This window comes from Primulina eburnea, chromosome 2 (genome assembly GCF_022965805.1).
Source record: "Primulina eburnea isolate SZY01 chromosome 2, ASM2296580v1, whole genome shotgun sequence".
NCBI lineage: Eukaryota > Viridiplantae > Streptophyta > Magnoliopsida > Lamiales > Gesneriaceae > Primulina > Primulina eburnea.
The window spans coordinates 43,412,101-43,435,791 of NC_133102.1; the positions used below are offsets into that span (position 1 = coordinate 43,412,101).

Sequence of the window (23,691 nt, forward strand, 5' to 3'; positions counted from 1 at the left end):
AGAAAAGCTGCATAGCTATATCTTCTTCGACTCCTGAATTCCATCTATATTTGGTGAATAGCATAATGTATTCATCTACCAAACATATATCATGTAATTCAAGACTATACAGAGCTTGAGTATATTTTTTCTTCTTCTCTGTATCTTGACTGTTGAAATAGTCTACCCCTATAAAGTGTGCTTTGAATAGGGTAGCCATTTTTCCAGCGATCTCACTAAGAGATTCCCCGATTAGGACTGACTCTTTCATGTCTGGTGAAGTCATGTCCCAAGCAATTTTTACTGATCCCATAAGACTCATTTCCAAAAGTTTAATGAATCCTTCTTTGTTGAGATCAAGTGTTCCCGCTGCAATCCTCATAGCAGATGTCCAATCGTCTATGAGATCTTCTCTGTTTTTGAAGTCCAATACATCAAGGTTAAGCATAACCCCGTAAGGATGTATAGGATCTAAAACAGTTTTCCCATAGGGTGTTTGGTGCAAAGGAATTTGAGTTCTCCCTGCCCTTGTTCCCGCTGGGTGTGATCCTCCACCTGTATGGAAATCAGTTTGAGATTCTCTCATATTTACATTATGAGATCCCATACTTTCCCTTGGTGGTTCCTGAGAAGATGACCAGGTTATTGCAGGTAGTGTTTCACCTACTGCTGTATTCATCTTTAGATCTACCACTTTGAGATTTGCGAAAGATTCCGCAAGTTCTTGTAGATCCTCCAAACCAATCCTTTCTAAAGTTGTCATCAGATCAATTTCTTTTTTGAGACAGACTTGATTAGATTGATCATCTTTTCTTCTTCAGTTAAGGGTTTTAACACCACTCTGGCCTTCCCTTGTTGATGTAACAAAGGTTCGGTACCAAAGGACGGTGGTAGCCAACCTCCTGAAGTTCTTCTACTAGAACTTGGTTGTTGTTCTAGTTTCTGTATTCTTGTTTGAATATCCTTTAAGATCTCAAGAATTTCTTCTTGTTTCTCTAGGACCTTTTCAATCCTTTGAGGTACATGATATAGCATATTGCCATAATTTTGTACCGTTTTCTGTATTTCTCTAAGATCCAGAGAGAGCTTAGAGGAGTCTGGTACTATCTCCAGAAATTTATTATTCTGAAACATAAATTTTTACCTGAGGGTGCTGTTGCTTCCCTTCGTAGATCTTCTGTTTATACAGATCCATTGTTCTCTGAAGAATTTCTTCTGAGTAGATTTTGAAGTATGTTTTTACGGTTCTTTAGTCCTCGTAAACGCATACCTTTTGTTCTGGATTCAGTGAAGCATGTACTTCGCTGTAATTCTTGTTCTAATTGAATTATTTCCAGGGAAATAAGTTCGATTTCGAACTGGATGGTAGTTCCCGGCATATTTAACAGATCATTGAAGATCTGGTCTTTTCTGCCTGTAAGAGTCTACCTTTTGTGTATGCAAGGTTTTGCAAACACTGCTGTCTTTCATCAGGAGATAAATTCCCTGATTCAATGAGTTGTTGCAGATGTTTTATAGAACATCTGAATAGATCTATTCGGAAACTAGTGTTTCTGGAATAGAGATTGAAATGATTTCGGGGATACCTAAATCCTTTCATTTCTTGATACATGACATATACTGTCATATGTCTGATGTTTCCATCAGATCTGTACCATAACTTGATGGTCACCATTGGAACATACCTTTGTTCTCCTGTTTCTGATATCTAACAATAGTTAGATGAACTTGTGTATATTCCAAAGTATTGGAATAATTCTTGTAAATTATTTTTCTCGAACTAAGGTTCGGATTCATAATTTTTTCGAAATTCTCCTTCTCATACATTTAGTTACTAGTAATAATAAAATTTTCGTGTTTGAAATAAATTAACCATGCTCTGATACCATTTATGAAGTGCGGAGGATCAATTAAAAGAAAATAGAGAATAAGGGTAGTTTTGTCAATTTTATAGGTTTAGGGAGTTAAAAGAAAGTTTTTGATGGCTAGGGAGTTAGGGACAAGTTAAGTTTGGGTTTGGGGATTTATGAGCAATTTCCCCTATTTTAAACGTGCTATTGAGTTTTGGTAGAGTACATGTGAGATGTAGTAACAATTTTGGAGATATTTCTGTCTTTCAAATACCAAAATAAAATCTTAATAAATAAGTTCGGGTCACTAAATTAATTTTTTCTAAGCAGAGTTCGATATTCTCGAGTCTTGAACCAAAGATTTTATTACAAGAACTTTGATGTCAAATAAGTTATAAAACATCGTCATAGTCACTTAAATTATTTAAAATTACTTATTAATTTAAAATTATTATAATATATCAAATAACTTGTTTTGATATTTAACTTTTTTAACGAAGTTTTCCATAAATCACTTTTTATAAACTATTTTAAAGAATTTATATGTTCAACCTGTTAGTGGACACAGTCTATGGCAAAATTACATTTAGATTGACAAATATGAGTTGAAGTGTAGTTCACATTTCACAAAAAAATCATCTCATTACTTCATTTTACGATTAATCATTTGTCATCATATCAGATTATAATTAGCCGCAAAAAAAAAATTGAAATAATTTTTAAAAAAAATTTGTCGGGTACCCGATACCCGATCAGGCATCGGTTAAATACCCGAACCCAGAACCGATAATTTTGGTACGCGATGAATCCGAGTTTTTTTTAAATACCCGACCGAGTACCCCATAACCGAGAATAAACACCCACCCCTAGCGGTAGCCTTTGAATGCATACTTATATTTACATGTGAGTATATATAATTTAGATATTATGAGCGTATGTGGTGGACATCTAGTCATGAACACCGCAAAAAATATTCATATAAATATCATTAATGAATTCCACAAGATATTCACGTGAATATCATAAAAGCGTTTAATAAATTTTTCGAGATCTTAACATACATAGGAATATCAAATATATATATATATATATATATATATATATATAGACACACACAGAGATACATACACCCGTTTGAGAGAGACTGCTTGCTGGCCCCTCCATGCTTTAGTTATTGATTCGAAAATAATTATATAATTTCAATGTGTTTTCGAATCGTCATTGGTTGCTTTGAGTGTCGTACAGCTGACGTCGACGACTTCTTCGCCGTACGAGCACAACTAATTTTTTTTAATAATATTCATGAAATCAAACTACCATTCACTAACATTAATTGTCAAAATCAGATATCATCCATCAACTCAACACACTTTAATTCGAAAAAAATCAGGTTTAGTTTTGGGTTTTCGGGTTTGTGGATCAGATCAGATCGAGTTGGACTTGATAACTAACTCGAAAAAATGATTGGATTAAGTTCAGATCAACCCGAAAAAATGACAAGACACTCTATTTGTGAGTAACTGAATCTTAAATTTTCTTCAATAAATCTTTCCAAGTTTCCTTTCATTTTCTTTCCCATTTTTTCTTTTCCTTTGCTCTTCCCAACATAAATAGTTTCATGTCTTGCCTTTCTCAGCCATATCTTGCTCCAAACTTCCAACCCACACTTTCTAAAGGTTCACTAGACTCTACCCCTGCGGGCACTACTCGCAAGGGTCGATCCAACGGCTCAGATTTTTCTGAGTAATTTTTTTTTTTTTTACATGGAGATGGGCCCGGACCATTCATGTGGAGTGAACTGGGCCGTTCATTGCCCGTGCAGGCACTGCCTGCAGGGTTTGTTTGCCTGCACGGACAGGTTGAAACAAACCCTTTCTAAGGTTCTTTTTAATACCAAATTTGTTTAGTACTTCTTGCAAAAACCTCAGTGAAATTAATCAAGATTCTTCCAAAAGAACAACTGATATACATAGAAAATCAAAAAGTTCATGCAGAGCAGCCATCCAAAAATCATATTTAACTATGCTATATTAAGATATCTGCTCCCGATAAATAGACATTTTATTAAAAAAATTGTCTCAATTCGAAACCATATGAGTATGAACTCGACACGATCATTGTATTTTGGAGAATGTTTGATGGATAAAAATATATTATATCAAACTATCATTTTCAGATAAAGAACAATTTATTCGAGTGATTCAGTCTAACACGATAAAATCTTTAATTCATAACTTTCACTCTAATCCCTAAACGAGGTTTCCAACTATGCCAAAAGCCATTCCAACAAAAAAAAAAAACCGAACCAAACCAAACCTCACGATATAAATAATTGGTGGTTATCTCATGATCATCAAAAAGTTTGTATAAAACTAAATGATTATATAATAGAAAAATGAATTTTATTTATCATGTTCAAACAAACACAAGATTTGAGGTGCACCAATTGGGAAAAGGCCAGCAAGAAATAAATATGGGACCCATATTTATATAGTGTATCTATATATATATATATATATATGTCCCCCTCAATCCCATCACCTTTACATACATACATATATACATACAGGGCAAAAGAATCGGTACATATGCAAATGTGTTTTCGATCTCTGATTGGTTGCTTTTATGTTTCTAACATAGTACTGCAGATGCTGATGTACGGACACAACTGTTTAAATCGAAACACCAATTTTTTTGGTTAGTTTTTTTTTTTTTGGATTAATTTATTAGTACTTGTTTTTTGGGAACATTACATCGGGCGTGAAAGATTAAAACCTACAATCTTTTACTCAAATGAGTAGGATATATCACGGTACGGTTTTGCAGTTTTTTTTTAAAAAAATTAAATCGAATTGTCATATGCGATCGGTTAGTATTTTGAAAAATTAATCGTTGTTTTACATAAAAAAAATTAACCTTACGATTTTGAGCGGTTGCGGTCGGTTTACGGTTTTTTTTATGAAAAAGATTAGAACATATATTGTAATTTATTTGAGAACAACTGTATAACATTCACAACATATAGTTCAATGCATATAAAGATCAAAATAGTTATAACAATAATCAAGATTCAAAACTAAGTTAATAATTTAACAACACAACGCATTCATAACAAATATGACATTTATACTATTTTATCTTTTTTTTTTTACTTTCAAACTTAAACAAAATATTGTAGCAAAAGAAATAAATATTTTAATAAATGACTAATATAAAGAATAATTAAGAAAAATATAAGTTTTATCTGTAAGAATAATAATTTTGAAGAGAGCTGAGACTTGAGATATAATGAATGATGAATTCTTTATTTGAATATGTTGTTTACAACTTATTATAATTTTAAGCCCAATATTATGGCAAGCGGTTTAGGCGGTGCGATTTGGTGCGGTTTTTGGATAAAAAATAATCGAACTGCGTATGCGGTGCGGTTTATGATTAATATTTTTTAATAACGATTTTTATAAAATATTATGAAAAACAGTGCGGTGCAATTCGATTCGGGCGGTTCGAACGGTTAATAAAAATTTTTGATCACCCTTACAAATGAGAGGAGCAATGCCCCCAAGAAACAAGACTTTTTGGCATTTATTAGTCGAGTTTTCAAATTTTGTTACAATTGTATCAAAATAGTCGAAAATTTAAAATTTGAATATCAAAACCAAACTTTTAAAACACAGATGACCAAAACTGAGCAAAGATTGTGATTTGTATATAAAAATACACCCTCCCTAATTTTAAGGAAGAGGGTATAAATTAAAATGACAATTGCATGCGAGAAATTATTCAAAGGCATCGGAGAATGGAAAATTTCAATGGATTCAAAGATGTTTAGTAGTAATAATGAGAGATTTATGTTATTTTAAATCACAAATTTTTATATCAGTTTTCTTAAAACATAAAAGTTGTGGATATTGTTAATATATTTCCATAGTTCGAACAATTTATATATATACATATATATATATATATATATGTATCTATTATATATTTGTTATTTTGTTCCCCATTTTCTCTATTTTGGAATAAAATAATGATGTCTTTCAAAGTCAAAGTCTTTCTTTAATGATTTCCATTTACATCTAATCTTCTATATTAAGTTGGGTCCTATTCTCTTCCTTATGCTTGGTGGAGTTCGAGGAGGAAATATTATTGGTAAAAAATAGTATGAATAAGGAAACAAGTTCATATACTGAGGCCAAAAATATATTTTAAGGGAAAAAAACCCAAAAAAAGAAGAAAAAAATTGGCCATCAATCAACCAGACAATCACTCACTCACAGCTGTAAATTCTTTCCAAGTTTAGCGTACAATTTTCCCATTTAGTTTCCTTTTTTATCCTTTCATCGCATCTATTTATCTCAGATTGTTTTCTTGCCTTTTCCAGTCCTTTTTGGTTCCAAACCTGCAACCTAAAGTGAATTCATCTGAGTCTAGTTTTTATATATTTGTTTACCAAATTTGTAAGTCCAACCCTTGTCAGATTTCACTCCCAAGCAGCAAATTTTTTTTCTCCCTTTCTTTTGTTTACAATATTAGTAAATATTGAATCACATACTCAGTAAAGTAAATCATGATAATTGTCGCAGTTTCTTAATCTGTTTCATCAAATAAAAAGTCTGTGAGTTATCTCAAAAGAATTGTGAATCTGGTTGATTTTTCCTGATTTAGTTCAATGTTACAGGTGGTTCTTGATTTGCTAAAAAAGAAATGGTGAGAGGGAAGACACAGATGAAGAGAATAGAGAACGCGACGAGCAGGCAAGTCACCTTCTCCAAAAGAAGAAATGGCCTTCTCAAGAAAGCATTCGAACTGTCTGTACTGTGTGATGCTGAGGTTGCACTTATCATCTTTTCTCCAAGAGGAAAACTCTATGAATTTGCCAGTTCAAGGTATGTATCTACACACACACATACATACAAGTTCTTGAATGAAATATTTCTTTCATTTACTTTTATGTGGATTGTGCACTTGATCTGGTTGTGTTTGTCTTTCTCCACAGTAAGATCAATTTGACGAGGGATATTAGAACTTAATCTACCTCTAAATCTTAAGTCCAAGAAAGAAATATATATATGCATGTTTTAGTTAGACTAATTAAAGGTTTGTCTATGTACTTACCTATGTCTAATTATAACGGTGATCCATAAAGTTTATGTCATGTAATGCTTTGGGAAATCAAGATTTGGGGTTTTGAGATATTTGAAGGTGAAATAAATGCTCAACGACCATATATTTTGTAGATCGAGGAGGAGATAATCTAAGGAGCTTGACAAATATTTTGGACTTGGATTTTCTGAATGACCTGATTAATATTGATGTACTTGTTGAGAGTCGATCGAGTTGTTAATTACTTGCTATACAATATTGCATAATGCATATTCATTGTATCAAGATATAAGCAATATTGAATATATATTAACGAGTGAATTAAAGTCGTGGAGCATAGATGATAGATCAATATAGATATATGAACGTTGACGGGTGAGAAACGGCGCACTTCTGATATAGATCAATGTGAACATTGAGGTGTGAGCAATGTTGCATTCTCATCTAGATCACACATAACATAAAAAATCTCTTAGATTTGAGTTTTTCTCTCGTACTCACATAGAATGATCTCTTGTGAGATAGTCTCACCATTCGTAGAACACAGTTTGCTCTTGGATTCACTCAACAAATGAAAGGCCATTGTCCTCTTGAGACTAATAAAAACAGTTGTTTCACATTGCGTTAGGCAGAGTCTTGGTTATTTTACAACATGGGAAGAACATAAAGAATTTTGAAATATATATTCCTACAATTTGAATCCAATCATTCAGTGCTAAATTTTTATCATGGGAAAATCGTAATTTTATTCGTATATATTCTTTTTTTTTTTGTAATTTTAGTCGTGTAGTCAAATTTAAGTTTTGTCTTTTATTTTATTTATTATTCTAATCATTTCTGATATGTCGATAATCGGACGAGAAAAAAGGACTAAATACGTACTCAATTCTCCATACCTACTTGTTGTTCTTTCTTTAAAAGGGTTAGGAAAATAAGAGGACATGCAGAAAAAAGAAAATATAATGCTCCCCTCCAGTACGTTTAAAGCGCCTATATTTTTCACCTTGAGCAAGCAGCTTGCATACTGCTGGCTTATCCATTGCTGATGATTTTCCCTAAGTAGATTCAAATGACTTAATTTCAATGGGCGTAAGTCCCAAGTCAAGTAGTGGAAATCAAAGACATAAAGGAGAGTAGACTTGAAAACAAGAATGAATCTCAAAAAGTCTGATCTTCTATATATATCCATTATTGATTCAGTGACTAATTTAGCAGGGAGCTAAGCCTCCTACAGTACTGTGAGTTGAGAGACCAACTGTAATCAAAGGTCCAACACCCGCCTTTTTCAAGGATCCCGGAAAACCTCGCAATCCAACCCTAAATGCCAATAAAAACTAATATTTCTCCGTTTAGAGACGAACGCGGAGCAAATAGTATGAAAGACATTATAAGCTAAATAAGCATATATGTCACGCCCGCGGCTGCGTGACTCCACAATGGGCCCCTATAGCAACTACTTCGTATTTGTCATCGTTTTACGAAAATGATTAACCCAAATTGCTATAGAAGTCCATTGTAAGCTATTATAAACTCATTTAAATTTTTCATTTTTTAAGATGTGGGACAAGGGTATCACATTATAAGACATCATGATTTGATTCCCCAATCAAACGTTAATATTCCTTAGATTGATAGTGGCTATACATCGAAGTCATAATCAATTATTCCTTAGATTGATAGTGGCTATACATTGAAGTCATAATTTATACACTTACTTACCCACAAAAGATTTTTCAATTTCCATGAAATGGTGGATATAGGAGACTGTCTTTTAGCCCGAAGGTCGACGTCTAAAGCCCGTAATGATGGCAAAGCAACACCACCCGTCTCACGTGCAGCATAAATCTGCCAAAAAATATAGTATATATAAGGATAAGGATTTTCGAAACGATCCATCCCTTTTTTCTCAAAATATTTTCCCCTTAAAATCTTGTGTGGTGGATGCCGCGCAACTCTCCATTTTTTTCTTCTTTGAAAATGAAAGCCTCCTTTATCACAAGCTTTACATAGAAAGTCAGTCACTCAACACACCAAAATATTCTGCTTCTTCTTAAAAGTTTTGATTTCCTTAGCAATATGGGACGTCTCAAGAGCAGTCAAGAAAGTCGGGGAGTGACGGAATGGAACGGTCATGGGGTCGCGCTCAAGCCATCTAGTTCAGGGGAATTCCATTTAATTTATCCTTGAATGTTTAACACACGGTAGCAGATTAGTTTTTAAGAGCCAAGGCCTACACAATCGCGTTGCATATATATATATATATCTCTGTGTGTGTGTGTGTGTGTGTGTGTGTGTGTGTGCACTGGACGCACGGGATGCAACACGCCAAGAAATCTTTACCCCCATGATAGAAAGTCAAGAGAGATTCTTAGATCTTTTTCATATCACATGCATGAATTCGAAACTTATAAATTCATCGATAGGTCAAGAAATGGTTAAAACTTGTTGTGTTTTGGATCAAAAATGATTTGTGGATGACCCCGGTGAATGGAAGATGCCCGGGAATGTCAAGCAAGAAGTATGGGTAGCATGAACAAAACCAAGTAAGAAGTATAATAACGATGTATGACTTGTATATGAGTGAAATTTCATACTTAGACAAATACTTTAAAGATGTATGATAATTAAAAACAGTAATCATTACTCAAGAATTTTTGATGTGAAATTTCATATATAAGGCCCGATAGATTCTCTACCCGTATGGGTAGCATGAATAAAACCAAGCAAGAAGTATCATAACGATGTATGACTTGTATATGACTAATGATACACAGAACTTAAAAATTTTTGATGTGAAATTTCATACTCAATCAAACACTGTAACAAGGTATGATAATTGAACACTGTAATCATTACTCAAGAATTTTTGAGGTGAAATTTCATATCTAAGGCCTGATATTTGCTCTACTCGTATGCAGTGGCGGAACCAAGAATATGGATCTACCCGAGCTAGAATTTTAAACTTTATAATCTTTTAAGATTTTAAATTGATCTACCTGTGCTAATATCAAATTAATCCAAAATTTACCTATAATTTTTTTTAAAAAAATTGGGCCGGCAGTATGGGTAGCATGAACAAAACCAAGCAAGAAGTGTCATCACGATGTATGACTTGTATATGAGTAATGATACACAGAATTGAAGAATTTTTTCATACTTTGACAAACACTGTAACGATGCATGATAATTAAACACTGTAAATTTTATTTATGATTTTTGAGGTGAAAGTTTCTAAAACCAAGCAAGGGTAGCATGAACAAAATCAAGCAAGAAGTATCAAAACGATGTATGAATTATATATGAATAATGATACATAGAACTAAATAATTTTTTAGGTGAAATTTCATACTCAAACAAATACTGTAAAAATGTATGATAATTAAACACATTAATCATTACTCAAGAATTTTTGAGGTGAAATTTCATATCTAAGGCCTGATAGATGCTCAACCCATATAAGTAGAATGAACAAAATCAAGCAAGAAGTATCATAACGATGTATGACTTGTATATGAGTAATGATACACAGAAATGAAGAATATTTTAGGTGAAATTTCATACTCATACAAACACTGTCAAGCAAGAAGTATCATAACGATGTATGACTTGTATATGAGTAATGAAACACAGAACTGAAGAAATTTTGAGGTGAAATTTCATACTCAAACAAACATTGTAACGATATATGATAATTAAATACTGTAAAAATTACTCAACAAATTTTGAGGTGAAATTGCATATCTAAGGCCTGATAGATGCTTTACCCGTGTGGGTAGCATGAACAAAACCAAGCAAGAAGTATCATAACGATGTATGACTTGTATATGAGTAATGATATACAAAACTGATGAATTTTTTAGGTGAAATTTCATACTCAGACAAACACTGTAACGATGTATGATTATTAAATACGAACTTTTGAGGTGAAATTTCATATCTAAGATCTGATAGATGCTCTAACCGTATGGGTAGAATGAACAAAATCAAGCAAGAAGTATCATAACGATTTATGACTTGTATATGAGTAATGATACACAGAACCGAAGAATTTTTTTTTAGGTGAAGTTTCGTACTCAGACAAACACTCAATAGTTTTTGAGGTGAAATTTCATATTTAAGGCCTGATAGATGCACTATCAATATGGGTAGAATGAACAAAACTAAGCAAGAAGTATCATAACGATGTATGACTTGTATATGAGTAATGATACATAGAACTGATGAATTTTTGAGGTGAAATTTCATACTCAGACAAATAGTGTAACAATGTATGATAATTAAACACTGTGATAATTGCTCAATAATTTTTGAGATGAAATTTCATATCTAAGGCATGATAGATGCTCTACTTGTATGGGTAGCATGAAAAAAACCAAGCTAGAAGTATCTTAACGATGTATGACTTGTATGTGAGTCATTGATACATAGAACTGAAGAATATTTTAGGTGAAATTTCATACTAATACAAACACTGTAACGATGTATGATACTTAAACATTGTAATCATTACTCAATAATTTTTTAGATGAAATTTCATATCTAAAGCATGATAGATGCTCTAACCGTATGGGTAGCATGAACAAAACCAAGCAAGAAGTATTATAACAGTATATGACTTGTATATGAATAATGATGCACAAAACTGAAGAATTTTTTAGGTGAAATTTAATACTCAGACAAACACTGTAAAGATGTACGATAATTAAACATTGTAAAGATGTACGATAATTAAACATTGTAATCATTACTCAATAATTTTTGAGATGAAATTTCATCTCTAAAGCATGATAGATGTTCTACCCGTATGGGTAGCATTAACAAAACCAAGCAAGAAGTATTATAACAGTATATGACTTGTATATGAATAATGATACACAAAACTGAAGAATTTTTTTAGGTGAAATTTAATACTCAGACAAACACTGTAAAGATGTATGATAATTAAACACAATAATCATTACTCAAGAATTTTTGAGGTGAAATTTCATATATAAGGCCTAATAGATGCTCTATCTGTATGGGTACCATAAATAAAACCAAGCAAGAGTATCATAACGATGTATGACTTGTAAATGATTAGTGATACACAGAACTTAAGAATTTTTGAGCTGAAATTTCATACTCATACAAACATTGTAACGATGTATGATAATTAAACATTGTAATCATTACTCAAGAATTTTTGAGAATTTCATATCCAAGGCCTGATAGATGCTCTACCCGTATGGGTAGCATGAAAAAAACCAAGCAAAAAGTATCATAACGATGTATGACTTGTATATGAGTAATGATACACAGAACTGGAGAATTTTGAGGTGAAATTTCATACTCAAACAAACACTATAATGATGTATGATAATTAAACATTGTAATCATTACTCAAGAATTTTTGAGAATTTCATATCTAAGGCCTGATAGATGTTCTACCCGTATGGGTAGCATGAAAAAAACCAAGCAAGAAGTATCATAACGATGTATGACTTGTATATGAGTAATGATACTCAGAACTGAAGAATTTTGAGGTGAAATTTCATACTCAAACATACACTATAACGATGTATGATAATTAAACATTGTAATCATTACTCAAGAATTTTTTAGGTAAAATTTCATATCTAAGGTATGATAGATGCTCTACCCATATGGGTAACATGAACAAAACCAAACAAGAAATATCATAACGTGGTATGACTTGTATATGAGTATTGCTACACAGAACTGAAGAATTTTTGGTTTTATGTTATCAATCTCTCAGAATGCAGGAGTCGATCGCACGATATCGAATGCATACTGAAGATGCTCAATCTAAGAATATCCGTTCGGACGAACAAAATATTGAGGTTGTATCATATTTGATATTGAATTTCTTATCAATTTTTTTATACTAGTATATAATTTGCTCATGGTAGTAAATTGTTAAAATTTTGCAGCAGTTGAAGCATGAAACAGCAGCTATGATGAAAAAGATCGAGCTGCTTGAAGCTTCGAAACGGTAGGCAGGATATTTTAAAAAAAAAAACATAGCTTCTATTAAACAGGATTCTTGTTTCTGTGTGACGAATCTTTCGATGTAACTAGGAAGCTACTCGGTGAAAATCTTGGAACATGCAACATTGAAGAACTGCAACAGCTGGAAAGACAGTTGGAGCATAGCGTAAGCAACATCCGAACAAAGAAGGTAAAGATTGCAGTCGTCTGTCTTGGCCTAATCCCCTCTCATGCATGGTTTTATCGCGCGCTTATATCATAGTTTTCCTTTAAAAAATGGTAGTCAAGGACTGAACCAAGATTATAGAACGAAAGAAAGTCTTGCTGCAGAAATTTAAGTTTAATGGTTCAAAGATTTTGATGCCCTTTGTTTTGTATTGGACTATTGGTATCATGTGAAAGGCAGTAGGGCGTCGCGCAAACTTCTTTTCGTGTTCGAGTATTTTCTTGCTAAATTTCTAGTAGAGTATGACCAGCTAACATAAAATATATCGAATGATTCGAGTAATACGTATACCGTATTTTTTCCCAGATGCAAGTGTACAAGCGACAGACGGATCAATTAAAAGAAAAGGTACATCTGTTTAAAACATGAAAACCTGTTGTTTTCAGGTTATTATATAATAATTTTTCTGGAAAGTAAAAATGGATACCCTTAAATATTTGTTTATGTGAAATATATATTTAGGGAAATGCCCTAGCTGCTGAAAATGCTAGTCTGACTGAGAAGGTACGTGATCAATCAAATTTCATGAGAAATGAACCGATTATGAAATAAAGAAAACCTGACGATTCATTCGAACTTTTTTTCCCCGTTGTCTTTTAAGTTTAACATTCACTCAGAGGTATAAACTTGACCCTCAAATGTCATTGCTGTAGTGTAAACTCGAACCCGAACGAGGGACGAATGGGGATAGAGCTAACACACGGTTCGCGGATATTAGCGAAGTTTACGATCATGTGGAGACTGATTTGTTCATTGGATTGCCTGAGGCCAGAATCAGGTGCCTCCTGTTTAAGAATTGATGTGCATATATAGTTTACTTCATTTGTAATTATTTATTATGTATTGTCATCAAGCTCATCAGCAGTTGCTGTTGGAAATTAATATCCAATGAGTTCTGTAGGTTTTGCTTGAAATATTGCTGATTGATTAATATGATATGGTCAGGTCAATGGGCAATTTTCCTTCCATTCTTTTTTTTTAATTATTATTATGGGGTTTCATTTGTGTTTCAAGATTGTTAAAAGCTTAGGGAGGATGTGGAATAATGTTGATTTTTGATGCTTCGCTATCACGTTACAACGGATTTCTGTAATTATATGCTCAGTCTCTTTCTTTTACACAAAGACCGTCCAATATCATCTCACAATAAACCTATGAATCATAACAGTACTATTATGTCGATCTTTGCTTAATTGAATCGAACTTTCGGGTTGAAGATTCAATCGTAACAAAGTATCTCTTTCATCCAAGTTTTTTAAAAAATTGTATTTGTCTCGAATTCAAATATTTTTCGTGTAATTTTATTTCATTTTATTCTTTATATAACACCTCCGGCCCCCAAATTGGTTTTGTGGCAAATGTTTGAATTGGTTCAAATTTGATGACTCTCTTTAGCGAAAGAGGTGTTATATTTTAAAACGAAAGAAGATATGAAACTATTTTTTTTAAGAAAACGATCGTATTTGAAATATATTTGAGGAGGTTATTTTTTAAAAAAAAATAAATTTGACCGAAGTTAAAAAATATGATATTTTATTTTCAATCATATATATAATATTTTGTATATTATTGAGAAAAGATAATAATGATTTATAATATGATGATAAAAAATTAAAATATATGAACGTATTATAAATAATTTTAACTTTAATTATCGTAAAATGTGATATAAATGTTGAACAAAAAATGATGCAATTGATTGACGTAAATTTTTTATGATGATGAGAAAATCTATAACAGTTATTTTTGTATGAATACGAGGAAATTTCGGATTAACATAATAACGAAATTTTCTTTTTATTATTGAGTTTGGTCGACGCTGGGTATGGGGGCAGTGTCCCCACACCCAATCAATGGTCCAGATCATTTCATGGGGGGGGGGGGAATTTTTTAAAAAAAAAAAAAACCAAGGCCAGAAAAATTCTGGCCCTTGGATCTGCCCCTGCAGGCAGTGCCTGCAGGGGCAGGGTCGAATTTTCCTTATTATTGTCTTAACAATTTACATTCCAGTTTTTTTTAATCAATAAAATTAATGATTTACGAGTTGTAGACATTTTTTTAAAAATATTATTGATTTTATTATTTTAAATTAATCGTATTTATTTATTTACAAAAAAAAAAAAAAAACAATAAACGAATGGTCTAATTAAATTTACAGATGAGACGAGGCATAATTCAGGATTGGTGTAGATAATAATTTATAGCTAGGGTTTTGGCGCAAGCAGCTATGGGTGGGAAGGGGCAGCGAAGAAGGGAAAAGAATTACAGAGCGGCGCATGGAGGAAGCAACAGACTCCCGCCACCGCCGGATCCCTCATCCCTCGATGTTTTCCCCTCCAAACTTCGTAAAATCCTGTCTTTCTCTGGTGGGTCCCTACTCTATTTTAGTGTGATTTGGGGGCGAATTTTAATTTCTGCGTGGATCATGAGGTTGTGTGTTCTATTTCAATGCAGGTTCATTTTCGTTATTTTTTGGTCCATTTTTGTTTTATATGGTCCAAGTGTTTGCTTCGAATGACATATGAGCTGGAGTTTTACCTAAAAATTGTTTCTTTAGCTATGTTATGTTTTTGGTGGCCGTGCTGGATGTTTTTCTTTATGTTTCAGGGATTTCCAGGAAGCCGTCAAATGCTACGAAAATAAATGCTCGGGGTGGCTTTGAGAAGGTGAGTCCTTGTCAAATTTTGTTATTCCACCTCACACACACACGTGCATGCTTGTTCTTATCTGTGTTGAGTTGTAATCTGTAGAATGTGAGTCAAATTTTATTTATGGACCTGTTGGATATTCATGTGGTGTAATTTTTTATATGCTCTGTCAACTGTATTCAATGTAAAAGAATCATGCAAATCATCATATACAAAATCAATTTCTCCAGTTGATTTTTCTCCCTTCCGCCCACCAGCCATTTGTTGCTATAATCTATCTCCTTCAAAAAGATCAGTTCAATTCGGTCGAATGCTCGATTATTCTTCGACACTGAATTGTTTGAGCATTTTTTGAGCAAAGCCTTTTTCGTTTCTTGCTATGAATCTGGAAAAGTATTTAACTTATATTTGATGAATGTATAGCAAATTTCATGGTGACGGCGTAACTTACATGTTAAAAAATGCTCCATTACTCTCACAACCACGTGTCTTATTAGTAAGACTAAGAAGTTTTATTGAATTTCTTTTTCAAGTTCGATGATTGAAAATCAGTAACATCTCCACCTTTCAGCTGGTAACAACATTAAACAAGTTACTCAAAATTACTGCGATTAAACATTAAAATTGAAACTCGGTCTACTAGAAAAGTTATTTGTCAAGAGCTGTCATTGTTCGTCTTATGGCTATTTCAAAAACTCCTTGACTATGTTGATGCAAAGACACTTAGTCACCAATAAATGACCTCCTCATCATTATAGTAAAGAACACAGGGTTTAAATAATGTTCACCCGCATTAAATGTCAGTGGCTTGATGATGTCAAGATGTTCAGTACAGCCTCGGTCTGACATATATATGCTTTCAACTTCATTGTCTTGCATTTGTCCAAGGCTGGTTCAACCATGAATAATTTGCTATCTTCCAATATCAGATCAGCACAATGTTCTTACGGTGCTCGAAAACAAATACGGCGACTTTGTTTAAAAAGTTTTCTTAAGCATGGATGAAATAGAATTAAATTTATAAATTAGCTGCAGAAAAAGATTTGAGAATTATATAATGAAATAATATTTTAGAATTTATATGAAATTTACATGTAAAAACCATATTACTTGAATTATCAGTAATAACTTGAATCAAATTGTGCCCCTCATATCATGGTAGGAGCTTTCATTTCAATGCCAAATTGCCCAATCAATTATCGCTTGAAACTTGAAAGTTGTCGTAGTTAACACCATTGAATGGAAATGGTGCATCGCACTTGCACTGAGCTATATCCCTGCAAGTTTTCCAACGCATTACTTTTTTTCATACTCAGTTTTTTACATTTTATTCTTATTGTGTGCACGACTTGCTCTTTACTAGGCATGAAACTACAGGCCGTTTCACATCTTGCTTCTTCCGCATAGTAGATTTTGTAATTGCCATGACCTCCTAGGATAAGCAATCTAACATACAACTATTTTAGTAATCACCAAAGGCATCCACCTCTTCAAGCATTTGAATAAAAGAAATTTAAATACCCATTTTAGCGATCTCTCCTATATTTTAGTAATCAATAAGAAAGCCTGTCCAATAAAACGAAAACAATTTGCAAAAAGTAATAAATTTCAGTGGTACTATTAGAGATCTAAATGTGATTTAAAAGATTTTCACCAAAGCATATTAAAATAAATGAATTAAATTTACCCTGATTACACTAAATGTCTGAGATAATGCAAAATACAACTAGCGCGAGATGCTGTCACTTGCTGCGGCTGCATGCTTCTGTGGGTTTTGGTTGTAGGTTGGGCTACTATGGCGAGTGAGTGAAGAAAACCCTAGGTATGTTATAATTATACTTTAATGTTAAATTAGTGGGGAAAAAATATAGATAAAACTCAGCCCAGACCTGAATAAAATAAAATCCCAGGCATGCCAGAGTCTTGTTGTAGGTCTGCTCTGAGGCTGGCACTCATGTGGCACCAGCGTGCTTGGGTGTTCATTGGCTTGCCACCAGTGTGCCTTGCACGAGAGGCACGCCTTGGAGCACTTTTGATTACACTTGTTCAAAGTGGTGTAAAAATGAAGGAAATTGGATGATGGAAATGTAAAAACATGAAATTAGATTAAAGCTCTGTAAACAACATTTTTTGTCCGATTTGGTTGTTTATTAGGAGACAGGTAAAACAAATAACAAGAAAAGCAGTCAATACTTTTATAGGGTTAATTAATTTTTATGCAAGAACAATAAAATCTGAATTCAAATTCTGCTGCTGCTGTGCTATAGAGGCTCATGGGAATCTATATTCGTGACTATGGGTTCCTGGAGATTTTGTCTTTTCAGTATGTATAACATCATTGTGATGGGAAGTGATTAACCGAGAGTATAAAGTACCTTAACTGAGGGGTCGGCTTGAAGGATTTTTCCATTCATGAAAACTGTGATTGCTTCCTCTCCTAAGATCTTCAATTATATGCATGTGTTGTGTGTTGTTCTTTGTTGCCACTGATATATGATTTACTTGTAGAGAAATCTTTCAGGGGGAGAATGTGATTCTACAACTAGAGGGATGAAAAGGGTCAGAAATGATTCTAATTTGGAGGCACAACACATGGAACATGGTGATCAAGTGCTGCGACATAGCTCACATGAGAAGAAGAAGAAAAGGAAAAGAAAGGGAGTGAAGGACCTCCGATTTGAAGGTTCAGAGGGATTGAGCCTTGCTGTTTCCAAAAGAAAAGAACGCAAAAAACAGTAAGCCTTCATGTCTTTATCACAAGATCTTCAGTTCCTCTGCTATTTTTTGCCTCTTAAAATGGGTCTTACATGGATAAAATTAGATTCTCTTTTTACACTTTTTTAGCCGAACATCTACACTCGGTGTTACGTGTTGTGTCAAGGTTCATGTTTCTAACTCAGTATGTACTGACTACTGTGGAAATATTTGGTTCCACGAGAAGAATAGAGGTTTAAATTCACAGACACGACGTAACCATAAACAAATGCAGGCGGTTGGACGATAGAAAGAAGAAACACAAAAAGGCAAGGACAGAAGAGGCTGACGACTTCCAGGGCCACGAAGAAATAAAATTCGGAGAAGTTGTTAAGGCTCCACCTAAGTTAGTTGCAGTTCCCAAGGTTCCATCCCCCTCATTTCAATTGCAAGAAAAATAATGATTCTATGTAATTAAACCGTATGATCTGGTTATTTTTGGTGCAGGTTTTGAAGACGACACAGGATGCTTCACAAGAAAGGCTGCGATTACAGGCAGTCGACGCCTACCGGAAACGCAAAGGCTGGGCATCAAGGCTAGGGGCTCAACTTCCTTCACTTGTCACTACATAATTGTTAAGAGTAGTTGATTCCAATGCAATGACGAGGTTTGGTTCTCTCTGCTCTTTTATGTGGGATTGGAGTGAGATTGTTAGTTTTCATGCAATATTGTTTTTGGCTCTTTTCCTGTCACGAAATCAAATTATTATCTTTGCGAACGAGCTGTTGGTAGTTTATAGGCTTGCTAAAGTCATATGTTTAACACGGTTGGCATGGGTTCCAAATTTTAGTTTATAGAACTGTTGATCTCTTTAATTGCCTTTTTTCTCTTAACTGCTTATGTAGTCATTAGAAATATTACAAAAATTCTAGTGAAATCAATTTTTCATGAAAAAAATTAGGGGTGATCAAATTTTTTCACTACCCGCACGAAACGAATTACATTGCACCGTTTTTTATAATATTTTATAAAAAACGCGATAAAAAATATTAATCATAAACCGTATCGAATACGCGGTTCGGTTAATTTTTTGGCCAAGAATCGCATCAAACCGCACTGCCTAAACCACTTGTCATAATATTAGGCTTAGAATTATAATAATTTGTAAATAACATATTCAAATAAATAAGTCATCGTTCATTATATCACAACTATCTTCAAAATTATTATTTTTACAAATAAAACTTATCTTTTTCTTAATTATTCTTCATATTAGTTTTTTATTAAAGTATTTATTTCTTTTGTTAAAATATTTTGTTTGAAGTTTGAAAATAAAAAAAAAGATAAAATAATGTAAATGTCATTTTTGTTGTGAATGTGTTATGTTGTTAAATTATTAACTTAATTTTAAATATTGATTATTGTTTTATATATTTTGAGTTTTATATGCTTTGAATTATATTTTATAATTGAAGACAATATATTATTGTTGTTTTCAAATAAATTAGAATATATGTTCTAATATTTTCATTAAAAAAACTGTAAATCGATCGCAACCATTTGAAATTGCTCAAAACTGCAAGGCTATTTTTTCATGTAAAACCGTAATTAATTTTTCAAAGTACTAACCGACCGCATATAGCAATTCGGTTTGAATTTTGTTTAAAATAACCGTAAAACCGCACCGTGATCACCCCTAAAAAAATTATTTTTTACAAACATTCTGGTGAAACTTTTTAGGTCAATTTTGTGAGACGAATTTTCTACTTGATTAGACCCATAAAAATGTATTATTTTTTTTATGTCAGAAGTCCTATTTTTAACTCCAAATGTGGATCGAATCGACGCGTCTCACTTATATAAATTCGCGAAACTGTTTCACAAGATTATACTCTATTTTGTATGATGAAAATATTAATTTTTACTTTAAACATGAATCGTATGATGTATTTCACAGAAATATATTCGTGAGATTTTAGACCTAGTCTTTAAATGTACAAACAAAGATATTGGCTGTTGGTTTATTGAAAGAAATGTGAATAAAAAAAATTGAAACTATAGAAGAAAAGAGGTATGACATGAAATAATAATGTTTTGGATTATTTATTTAAAATCTATATTTTTAATCTAGATACCAATTTTAAAAATAATTAAATAAATATTAGGATGTAGTTGCATCACACTTCATTTTTTTCGCTATGTTGATAACTTGATATGTGATTTTTCTTTCTTCGATTTTTTTAGGAAAAACACTTTTACCTTTCATTAACATCCAACATGTTTTCAAAAAAAAAAAAATCCAAGCTAGTCCAATTTTTCAAAATGACTCAAAAATAAAGGACAAATTTCATTAAACTCCATAAATTTCGGGGTATTTATGTTTTTTAACATCGGTCAACTATTTAATTAAAAAAATGACTTCTTCATTTATATTTGAAATACACATAAAAAGATCATTTTTTTTAATTAAATAATTGACCGAGGCAGGTTTGATTCTCGGCAATAAGATCGGCGAAACGACAGGGGCTTCAACATCAAATTGGGAAGGATGCATGAGAAATGGACTCGACTACATTGATGTCATACGTCTCCACGATTCCCTGTCTCCATCAGGGGCGGATCTAGGATTTCGACACTGGGGGTCGCTTAGTTTATTTTGCGACGGTTTTCTATAGCGACGGTTATAAGAAACCGCCGCGGATTTTGCGACGGTTTTCGTCACAACCGTCGCTAAGCCAAAAGAAAAGAGGGATCATTCATTTTGGGGGGGGGGGGGCCATGTATATATATATCTGTTTATATATTTAGTTTAAAAAAAATTAATATATACTAAATTTTTTTTTTTAATTTTTTGGGGGGCCGTGGCCTCCGTTCGCCCTACACTAAATCCGCCCCTGGTTTCCATTGATATTGAATAACAACGTTTCACACCCAGCAATTCCTTCCGCCAAATGAGGTGATTATACGCCTTCCATTCGAGTCGCAAGTGCCATAAGCACTACTTGATCATCGCAAACAAACACCCCCACTCCGACACAATGAGAATCGGTAGATTCGATGTTACATGTGGGGTACTGCCTCCACATGATTTGGATGGACAAGATTCACATACATATGTGATTTTAAAAAATTTAGTGGACCCAATGTATGTGTGGTTAAATTTGGAGCCTTGATTCTATCATGGGGTAGTGTCTCTACATGTAGGATGGAATGAACCATGAGAATCGAGTTGAACGGAAATAAATTCATATTACATGTCAGGGCTAAAAGGGAGAAATCACAACTTTTCCTTTGGCTCTCCCTGTCTCTAAATACTCAAATGCTTTAGAAACATCACACAAATGGTATGGACCATTTGGATCGATCACTGCTTTCACCTTGCCACACTCTAAAAATGGGTTGAGTCTCTCCAAGATTTCTCCTGATACCTTCAAGCTCGAATGTATAGCTCTAGGGTTTGATGGAGGCCATGTTATGTCGACGATCGGGGCGTATTCCTTGCCCACCACATACGAATTCGTCGAATCACCTGGAAAAAATATGTAAACTCGATTATGCCAAGTTTTATTCTAGTTTGGAATAATTGAATTTTGAGTTTGAAGATTCATGCTTTATAATAACCACGATGATGAGATAATAATCACTCAATTATCCAATATTTTTTATTTTGTTGCACCAAGGGATAGTATTCTAATAAGTTTGTTCATTTTGTGTTTTCGACTTTTGATTTTGTAAATATTTAATTTTGGAGTTTTGGTCCTGTAAGTTATGTTAAAATGATAATTGGCCTCGAAAAATGCTGATGTGACATCAAAAAAAAGGTTGATATGACATCAAAAAATACTGATGTGTTTTATCCCATTAGTTAATCGGTCGAAGAAAAATAATTTACCTATGGTGTCGATAACAAGATCATACTTGTCTTGGATTTCGCGATAGCGGGTCTTGGTATAATCAACCACTTTATCAGCCCCCAAAGCCTTCACAAAATCTAGTTTCCCACCACTAGATGATGCACCAACCAAACAAGCTCTATACACATGCTTCGCCAATTGAACAGCCATACTCCCTACTCCACCAGCCCCACCAACTACAAAAACTGAACCCCCTTCTTGGAAACCACCAGCCTTGAATGCTTCTACGGCGGTTTGGACCGCCACGGGAAGGCTGGCCGCCTCCTCAAACGACACGTTTTTCGGCTTCTTTGCCACCAGTTCTTCCTCCACAACCACGAATTGTGCCAGGGATCCAAGCTGTTTTAGCTTCCCTTTTGCGTTGAAGTCTTGAATGTTTCCGTAGACATCGTCCCCGATTTTGAATCTTCTGGCTTGATCGTGTTTTTCGACCACAGTTCCAGACATATCGCAGCCGGGAACAACCTGAAATCTATCTTGGAAAATTCAACAATATATATCGATATAACTCTAAGATCAGTGGCGGAACCAGGAATACGACTCTGCTCGAACTAAAATTTTAAACTCTAAAATCTTTTAATATTTTAAATTGGTTTATCCAGACTAATATCAAATTTATCCAAAATCATACAAAAATTTACTTTTAAATTTTTTTAAAAAAATTTAGGACTTCCCGAGCTTTGCCACAACTGCTCGTGCTCGAATATGTAGAATAACCTAATCACTCGAGCTTAGGCTCAAACACTTTTCCCCAGCTAGATTATAAGAAGTGTTTCGTAGAAATCTGTCAAACACTCTCTTAATATTGTAAAATATCACGTTTGAACCACTCTTCACGGTAAAGAACATAAAAAAAAAAATTATACATTTGTGTGAATTCTAAGTGCATGGTTCGGTGCAACCTTGCATATGAGTTATGTGTATTCAATCTCATTCTTAGAATCTCCAAATTTATTTGAATTCATTTAAGATGGAGCTCAAGACGAGCTTTAATCTAATCGAGCTGGCTCAGTAGCTTTTCCAAGATTTCGTGATCACGGGGACTCACCGGGAAATCGAGAGGGGCTAGTGGCTTGTTACGCAACTTGAAATCAATGGGATTCAAGGCCGCAGCACGTACTTTAATCAGGAGTTGATTTTTGGTCGGAGTAGGAATTGGGAAGTCGCCAAACGTGAGGACTTCTTTGGGACCGTACTCTTCATAGAGCCAAGCTTTTTGCATCTTTTGTCGATTCAATCGATTTCTTTCAACTCCTCGACAAATATGATATGTGATGCTTTCATA

The 23,691-nt window shown here is 33.5% G+C and overlaps 3 protein-coding genes across 5 annotated transcripts; 2 read left to right on the top strand and 1 right to left on the bottom strand.

The window, feature by feature from the left end:
* Positions 1–6,144: 6,144 nt before the first annotated feature.
* Positions 6,145–14,204, top strand: LOC140823415 (MADS-box protein SOC1-like). Of its 3 annotated transcripts, none has more exons than XM_073184752.1 (8): positions 6,145–6,289; positions 6,511–6,718; positions 12,691–12,775; positions 12,869–12,927; positions 13,014–13,113; positions 13,456–13,497; positions 13,612–13,653; positions 13,803–14,204. In XM_073184752.1, exons 2-8 carry the CDS (start codon positions 6,537–6,539, stop codon positions 13,947–13,949), a joined length of 657 nt encoding a protein of 218 aa, XP_073040853.1. In that variant the 5' UTR covers positions 6,145–6,289; positions 6,511–6,536; the 3' UTR covers positions 13,950–14,204. The 3 variants fall into 3 exon arrangements, with proteins under 3 accessions (XP_073040853.1, XP_073040850.1, XP_073040852.1); XM_073184749.1 differs by having other exon boundaries at positions 6,147–6,289; positions 12,866–12,927; XM_073184751.1 differs by lacking the exon at positions 6,145–6,289 and adding an exon at positions 6,316–6,443 and having other exon boundaries at positions 12,866–12,927.
* Positions 14,205–15,315: 1,111 nt separating this feature from the next.
* On the top strand, positions 15,316–19,367 carry LOC140823416 (uncharacterized). Its single transcript, XM_073184753.1, has 5 exons — positions 15,316–15,515; positions 15,757–15,815; positions 18,306–18,532; positions 18,787–18,916; positions 18,999–19,367. The coding sequence occupies exons 1-5, from the start codon at positions 15,377–15,379 to the stop codon at positions 19,122–19,124; spliced, it is 681 nt and encodes a 226-aa protein (XP_073040854.1). The 5' UTR covers positions 15,316–15,376; the 3' UTR covers positions 19,125–19,367.
* Positions 19,368–21,663: 2,296 nt separating this feature from the next.
* Positions 21,664–23,653, bottom strand: LOC140824755 (2-methylene-furan-3-one reductase-like). Its single transcript, XM_073186305.1, has 3 exons — positions 23,455–23,653; positions 22,385–22,871; positions 21,664–22,021 (listed from the first exon to the last, which is right to left on the bottom strand). Exons 1-3 carry the CDS (start codon positions 23,626–23,628, stop codon positions 21,756–21,758), a joined length of 927 nt encoding a protein of 308 aa, XP_073042406.1. The 5' UTR covers positions 23,629–23,653; the 3' UTR covers positions 21,664–21,755.
* Positions 23,654–23,691: the final 38 nt, after the last annotated feature.

Bases quoted from the DNA above. Each gene is read 5' to 3' on its own strand.
- LOC140823415 (XM_073184749.1), top strand. From the start codon at position 6,537: ATGGTGAGAGGGAAGACACAGATGAAGAGAATAGAGAACGCGACGAGC. The intron at 12,776-12,865 runs GTTGTATCATAT...AAAATTTTGCAG, and splicing joins CGGACGAACAAAATATTGAG to CAGTTGAAGCATGAAACAGC. The intron at 13,498-13,611 runs GTACATCTGTTT...ATATATATTTAG, and splicing joins CGGATCAATTAAAAGAAAAG to GGAAATGCCCTAGCTGCTGA.
- LOC140823416 (XM_073184753.1), top strand. From the start codon at position 15,377: ATGGGTGGGAAGGGGCAGCGAAGAAGGGAAAAGAATTACAGAGCGGCG. The intron at 15,516-15,756 runs GTGGGTCCCTAC...TTTATGTTTCAG, and splicing joins TAAAATCCTGTCTTTCTCTG to GGATTTCCAGGAAGCCGTCA. The intron at 15,816-18,305 runs GTGAGTCCTTGT...ATTTACTTGTAG, and splicing joins CTCGGGGTGGCTTTGAGAAG to AGAAATCTTTCAGGGGGAGA.
- LOC140824755 (XM_073186305.1), bottom strand. From the start codon at position 23,628: ATGCAAAAAGCTTGGCTCTATGAAGAGTACGGTCCCAAAGAAGTCCTC. The intron at 22,872-23,454 runs GTGAGTCCCCGT...GATAGATTTCAG, and splicing joins TAGCCCCTCTCGATTTCCCG to GTTGTTCCCGGCTGCGATAT. The intron at 22,022-22,384 runs GTAAATTATTTT...TATTTTTTCCAG, and splicing joins TCTTGTTATCGACACCATAG to GTGATTCGACGAATTCGTAT.